This window comes from Limulus polyphemus, unplaced genomic scaffold (assembly GCF_000517525.1).
Source record: "Limulus polyphemus unplaced genomic scaffold, Limulus_polyphemus-2.1.2 Scaffold103, whole genome shotgun sequence".
Lineage (NCBI taxonomy): Eukaryota > Metazoa > Arthropoda > Merostomata > Xiphosura > Limulidae > Limulus > Limulus polyphemus.
The window spans coordinates 396,145-404,130 of NW_013665713.1; the positions used below are offsets into that span (position 1 = coordinate 396,145).

General features: G+C 28.6%; 1 protein-coding gene across 2 annotated transcripts in view; it reads left to right on the plus strand.

The window, feature by feature from the left end:
• The window catches only part of LOC106470339 (remodeling and spacing factor 1-like), a 77,851-nt gene that overhangs the window by 63,643 nt on the left and 6,222 nt on the right, over positions 1-7,986 (plus strand). For both annotated transcript variants that reach the window (XR_002613178.1, XM_022399667.1), the window contains exons 8-10: positions 678-769; positions 1,594-1,698; positions 7,326-7,404. Coding sequence is in view for 1 of the 2 variants with exons in the window: in XM_022399667.1 (XP_022255375.1) it covers positions 678-769; positions 1,594-1,698; positions 7,326-7,404 (276 nt within the window). In the remaining variant the exon portion in view is untranslated. The remainder of the gene's footprint in view (positions 1-677; positions 770-1,593; positions 1,699-7,325; positions 7,405-7,986) is intronic.

Consider the following 7,986-nt stretch of genomic DNA (forward strand, 5'->3'; position numbering starts at 1 on the left):
TGAAACAGTACATCTGTTTTGGACTGCACGTCACCCTTTGGACAGTTTCATTTTAAATCATTTCGTGTGGTAAGTTATATTTTACCACTTATTATATAATTATTAACTGCTTTTGATTCCTCTGCTCAACCTTTGAATGTTAAGCATCCCAACTGTAACTATAGCACAGTGATGTAGCCCATCTGAGTTAACACCTCACCCCCCTCTTTGTTTAAGACCAAATCTGAATGGTTAAATGTTTTTTTAGAATATTTACCACATAGTAAATGTATAAGACACTCAGATAGAAAGGATAAAAGAAACTAAATTAGGTAATTACTATTACATTTAACAGTATAATATTACACTAATGTTTAGTTTTAAATGCATTTGTATGGAATATTTATTTGATTAATATCAGCCAATAATGTCTTTGATAATTAAATTTTGATGGTTGAAAAGTCCATAGATTTTATTTACTATGTCCTGTATGAATCTTAGACTTACAAAGATCTTTGTTTATAGATTTGTTATTAGGTGTAGATGCATAAAGTTTGCTGTATGTCTTGAAAATCAAAATACTATCCTTTACCACTAATTTGACTTGACTAATGTAACTGGTTAATGAAAGTAGAACCCTATCAGAAATGTAAACTTTAAAAAAATGAATAAATGAAACTTGTCTGTTTATCTGACAGTTCATTCTGACAATGAAAGTAATAGTAGCAGTGAAATGGAAGGTGATGATAAACCTTGTGGTCGCTGTGGTCAAAAAGATCACCCAGAATGGGTAGGTAATGATTAGGTAAAACCAAAAGAGGTTGTTCTTTTTTTAAACCCCAAAACTAAATATTTAAGAGCTAAACGTTATGATTTTTTTTTACATCCACTCATTAACATGATGATAATATTTTAATTAATTTTGATTGGAACAAAAAATGTTTTGTATAATTTACTAAAAGTTGGCTTAAATTTCTCTATTTTGTAAAAATGCTCATCATTTTTAGTAAAACCTTTTTAGGAGTACATAGGTGCAACGATTAATGGTTTACAATTGTAAATGGCTGAGAATATATCTGTTTAGAAAAAATGATGTGACTGTAATTGGAGTATACAAAATTTCTTGAATATTAAATTACTAATTGATATATCATTTTTATTTTCACAACGTTTTTTTATTATTTTATTTATGATTTTGGGGTCTGCATATTCCCTTTAGTTCAAGCTTTCAGTGTTGGTTAAGGTTTTATCAACAGAATTAAACATTATACCAGATAAGTAATTTCCAAACCCTGTTAAATGGGGTTGCCAGCATTGAGAGTTGTTGATCCAGCATTGCAATGGAAGGGAAAGCCATAAAAGTTAAAACATAATAAGATATATCTGTAGATTAGAGTATAAGCTGTTATAAATGGTTTGTGTTATAACCTCTGAAACTGCAAAGAAGATATGAATGTAGCTTTCCAGCATGTTCAAATATATATTATTTATTCTGCTTATATTATGCAATAAATTATAAAATAAATGTATATTTTTTACAAGACCAAGTATCATTATTATTATTCTTTCTTGATTTTCCCCCTTGGGTGTTATGTAACTGATGTTATATTCCAGATTTTGCTATGTGACAAGTGTGATTCGGGTTATCATACAGCATGCCTTAATCCTCCATTGATGATTGTTCCTGATGGCAACTGGTACTGCCCACCTTGTGAACATGTGAGTGTAGATGTCTGATTTTGTGTTTTATAACTTGTCATATATACTCTATAAATAAAAGTTAATTGTGATGAAAATGTGTAAGAAAATCTTAGTCAGGGCTTCAGTGTTTGAGCCACAGTTAGATTAAATTTTCATACAAGTTTATTAGTATTATAAACAGTAAAAAAGCTTCTCAGAAGAGAACTTAACTTGCAAGTGGCTAAGTGAAAGATACCTTTTTTAGTTAATTTTTCAAGACAGTTTGTTTATGCATTGAATATTTTACAGTTGGGTGATTGAAATACATATGATCTGCATGATCAAAGATTTTTAAGTAATTATGTTGATACTCTTACTTAATACTTTACGAGTTGCTATAAATATATATTTGTTCTGTAGCTTGATTAGGAGAACAGATGAAATTTAGTAGTTAGTGTGATATAAAGAGTAAAACTGCACCATTTCAGGAATTAAATATATGATTTTGTGCAGTGTATTTTTACTGTGGAAATGGCATTGTTGCATTGTGCCAACCCCCTATTTCTGTGAAGCTTTGAATAGCAGTGTTTATTATAGTTCCAAATTTACTAAGTGTTTCTTCACAAAATGTGCTAAGAGCTTCTAGACAACATTACAAGTATGTTGTACACAAAAATTAAAAAATTGTTATTTGGTTTTTACAAATATTTATCTTTGCATTTATCAAGTGAGTCCGATTTAGACTCTGACTAGCGTGAGTGCAAAATAATTTTCATGTTAAGAATCAAAGTACTTTTTCATCTTACAGTTTGCATATTTCATTCACATAACCTCTAGAACATTCTAAATGAATATCAAAAGTTTTTTCAGTAACATTTTATACATTATTTCTTATTTTCTCTACCCTTATACTAACAATGGGGAAATCATCTAGAAAGTTTAAAGATATGAAATAAAAAAAGAAAACCGTTTTTGTTATTTACTAGAACGACTACAGACAATTACAGTTATTTATCTTTAGAGATTTAGGCCTCTTAACTTTTCACAACTGTATTCACTTAATCTTATTGTTTTATTGTGTCTAAGAGCCATTACAAATAGTAAATCACTAGGTGGCATAGCAGAATAAATAGACAGATTAGATTGCATCATGCATTGCTTGAAGGGTGATGGCAAAATTTGTTTGTTTTTTTTCATTTGTCTAATCTAATAAGTCTTTAATTTTTGCATTTTAGTTACTTTTGTTAAAAAAATATATCAACAAATAAAAACACACAAAAACTAAGTTTACCACTTACTATTTGCTTATCCCTGCTTATCTATTTGCTTATCTTAGTAATTTTGACTGACATTTATAACCATTTAACCATGAAACCACCTACTACAACTGAATTTACTAAGTGCATGTCCAGTAAATTATAAAATTTTTAATAAAAATTACAAGTCTGTTATACACACAAAATAAAAATTTTTTTGATTAAATATTTTAACTAAAAATTTGTTTATGAATGTATGAAGCCTTTATTCAGTCAGTTTGAGCGTGAGGAGATTTTCTTATTAAGAATAAAAATACAGTTTTTGTATTTCATTTGCTTAATCTCTTGAACCTCTTAAATAAATATCAAAGGTTTTTTGTTTTCAGTGAACCTTTATATTTTATCTGTTATATTCTCTACCTTAACACTAACTGTGTATGGCCTCAGTCAGTCTGACTAGTTTCGTAATCACTACATGAAAAAAAAAAGAAATATATCTAATTTACCCTTTCTCTTTTCTAGAATGACTACACATGGTAACACGATTACATACTATTTATTTTACAGCCAAAGCTAACAGAACTTTCATTTAATTTTAATGTTTTTAAAGTTGCACTTAAACTCTCCAGGAGTCCAGCAAAAGCCATTTATCCTAACAAGATAGCTTTCTGTAAACAACAGATCAAATTACAAGCTGCCACAATCAAATTACAATTTTATCAAGTGATGTGTATGTGTTGGATATTTGAATATTTTGAGAAAATTTGTTATTTAAATTGTTCTTCATTTAAATTTCCTTATGTAACCTAATAAGTTTCTAAATTTTACCTTTTAGTTACTTGCATAACAGTAAACAGAAATATAAATAAAAACAAGAAATTTATTCTTTACATCTGGAATCTTTTTTTTTTCACCATTTTTTATTCAAAAGACAGAAATCTTTGATGCTCACTAGGCCTACTTTTTTGGTTGTGTTCCTAAGATTTTTTATTTTTAATTCAAATATGCAATCTAGAATACAAAATATTGCTCTGCACAAAAATAGAGTATCCTAAAGCTAATATAATTTAACTGGCCCTCTAACTAAGCCATAATTAAAGTAATTCTGATAGCTGGTCAAGTTGAGCTTTAGGAATGTTAGAAAATATAACTGAGGTCTAATTTTTCAACATCTGATCAATTCTAGCCTCATAACATTCAGTAAATTGGAATCTTCTCTTTTTATTAATTTAGAAATAATTCAGTGGCAAATGTCAGAGAAAGTTATTGGCATTTTTTTTAAAAGACGAAATGTGCTAGGAGGGACATGGACTTTATTGCTTGTATCTCAATAGATTCCAATACACTATGCAATACATACTTTATTTAAATGAGAATCCCAATTCTGACCATTTACAAAATTAGAAGAAAAAAGGGAAAGGCAACTAGTGTGAACAAGTGTTACCCAATCATCCTTCATGAGTTTAAATCATGCAAAACATTAATGGCAGCTGGAATGTTTTCCCCGAAGAAAACATACCAGCACAATTGTATAAATGAGTTTATTGGGAAGATTTCTCTATAAAATGTATTGGCTCTTTTGTGAATATTTCTGTATTTTTGAAAAAAATCAATAGTTGTTTTGGATCCTTCTTATAGACATAAACATTACATTTTCTTATTGAAACCCTTGTTCCCTTATACTAACATTGTTGATAAACTCTGAAGATGGATGTCTTAGAGTTACAAGTCATAGAAACATTGTTCAGTAAGTAGGTTCCCTCTACATTTACGTGTTCTGTCATACTACTTTGAAAGTTGTCCTTTCTCTTGCTCGTTGTTTCAGACTAGCCATGATATGATATTGCATTTATGAAACTGAAGTCATCAAGTGATGCATCACTATCATTCTATTTCGCATGTGGAAATTCATAGAGTATTCTGCAAATATTGGAGGAAAGTAGCTTAATAAAATGATCTGTCAGTGTGTCACCTATAGTGTTTTAAGTAATCATTGACAGGCTGGAACCAGCTTGTCAGTGACTTCATGAATCTAAAAGAAATCTTAAGTGAGACTAAAGGAAAATGATTTCATGCAAGTAGAACTAGCTTAATTTGATGAAAATTAGGCAGTTCAATATATTAATAAAAGTATGCCTAATCTGTATATTGCAGCAATTGTTGTTGTTGAAAGCACAAAATAGTAAGTTTGGTAAACTTATTCTACCTGATGTCTATTGCTATCCATCACTTCAAAATATTTAATTTACAATAAATCAAGAACTCAGTGAATTTATAATAGTAAGAGTCTTTTTCTACAAAATGCTGAGCAGCAAGTATTTATCTTCTCAACTAAAAAAAAAGTTTGGAATTTGTCTAACACATTGCTCACGGGATTGAATTTTGCTGTCATTCACCTCCATGTACCAGTATTAGACTTTTAAAACCAGTCTTTTTCTTGAAAAAATCTATACGTGTGTGGTGATTCACATTTATAAATGAATTTTAATGTGTGAATTGAATGTTTGCATAAAGTGATGCATCATGATAGGGATATAGTATGGAAACATTTACTCTTTAACATTGTAAATATTTTCATTATATTAGCAGAGTTCTTCCTCTTCATCACACTATAAAGAGGAAGAAACTTGAAATGTTTTCAATTCAATTTTATTACCTTTGGCTGCCATCTTCTATGTTTGCTTCATGAATGATCACAATGGATTAAAAAACTATTACTATGCTGCTGAACACATTTTCGTGGATAACATGCTTCTGCTTCCCTCAGGAGTATCTAAAAGTCTAATGTGATGTGTAAATGAACATGACCTCTTATGAGAGCAACAAGTAGCACATGTAATTAGATATACATGTGTCAAACTAAAAGGACTAAAACAGATTTAGAAAATTTTACATGGAATTTACTAATTTTATAGCAACAACAAGAAATTAAGTCAACAAAAACAGACAATAATCAAGACCAAGTTTCCATACCATAACTATAGAAAGTATATTTTCCCAGACAGATTTAAAGACCATCAACTAACTAATGCATTAAATGAACTAAAATACAAGGTTAACCGAATCCTTAAGTATTATAGAAAAATAAAATTAATGTAAATAAATCAGAAAATTCCACTTTTTATGGTGTAAAACAGTCAAAAAATAATTATGCTAAAAGTAGAAAATAATAATATCACTATTGTTAAGAATAGATGTGACTGCGATAAAAAAAAAAAGATGAATATTGTAGATTATTTACCCATTTTGAAATCTTGGACTGTGGATTATATCCAACTGCTAAAAATAAAAAATAAATACTCTTAACCTGTCTTTTACTTAAATTTTAAAAAAGTTCTAATAACATAACTGAAGATTTAAAATTAGCTCTTGAATGTATTACTAATGACACCTTCGTATAACAGACAAAAATCTTTATGATTTGTTTATCTGTACAATCACTTATTCTAATTTCCATTTCAATAATATATATTGAGCATGTGTCAACAGATATTAGGATTGGAAATAGACATATTTAAGCAGTACCATCTAATTTGTTCATAATAAGAATTGAAACTGTCACATTAAATTCAGCTTTTAAACCATTACAGTTCTTGTTATGCTATATAGATGACAAATTTTCAGCCAATAACAATGAAACAAAAGCCAGTTAATACCTTGACCACTTGGGTTTATCACAAACTAACATAAGTCTCCTATACAACCACCTCATGATTCCTCATAAAAAAATTGGTATTTTATAGATCATGTAATACAGTGCTAAATGTATATGTACTAACAATGTTAACTTACTAAATTAAACTCGATGTCTATGGTCTTTTATTACCAATGGTAACTCGCACACAGACTTCAGTAGATCAAACCACTACACAGTTTTTTAAATCTTAGTAAGTAAGATCAATTGCAATAAAGATATATATTGTAGCTTGCCATATATATACTTCAAGTTTCTTCTTTTATAAAAAGATCTTGGGTTTTAATTTGAAAAACCCATTATTTTAATCATATCATTAGAATAACGTTCATGGATTATAATAATGTGCTTGAAAGTTATTTGTAATATTTCTTGTTATTATTGATGTATACTTATAGGGTTAGCTTATTTTAGTGCAATTAATTTGTATTTAGAAAAATTAAATTAGAAATTTAATAAAAGATGTCTTAGTATATACTTGGATGCTTTTACCATTCAGAAAACAGGAAACCTGATAAAATTAGTGTTTTCAAAGGTAAATCACTTCTTTAAAGATAGTATGCAGTATCCTCTGATATGGTGTCATAACTTGTGTTAAGAAAGATGGTCTTTTTTTTTAATGTATTCTGTCACTTGCTAATAGCTCTTAAAAAATTTTGTAAAGTTATTTTATACATGTACCATCCTTATAAAAAACAAATGTTTGGAACTTGTAGAAAATGTTATGTGAAAAGCTTAGTGAAACCCTCAAGAGTTTGGACCAAATGATGAAAAAAAAGAACGTGAAGAACTCAGGTAAATCACTTCATGCCATAACATAACTCTTAAGCTCCCTTTTTCTGTGTGTATTAAGTCAGTAGCAAGTTAACAGTTTTATAATTGTGTAAAATTAATATGTTAATTATTTTTAGGAGTTAAACCTTCATCAACATTCTTAAATTGGTATGCAATGGTAGCAATGAAATTAATGGTACCATAATATTTTATTGGCTACAACTACAAGTCTGTGTATGAAGTGCTGATGCAAAAGAATTTGAAGACAATTATTGTTAATAATAATACAGTTTTTTTATTAGTTGGACAAATGGCACTCAGTTTAATTTATTAAATTTCTGTTTGTCTTGCAAAAAATAAAATAATATATTGCTGCTGTTTGTACCTTTGTTTCCCCTTCTTTTTCCTCTTCAACTTTTACATAGAAAGGTTTGTGTATGCTTATTACTTGTATGATTACCAACTTAATTACATATTTGTAATTGCCTACAAACATGTATTATGATATATATTTTAGTACTTTACTGTTATGCAAATTACAGTTTAGTTTTCAACTCCCAAAAAATAGAGACCTTTAAAAGTAGAAGAATGCATTTCACCCAC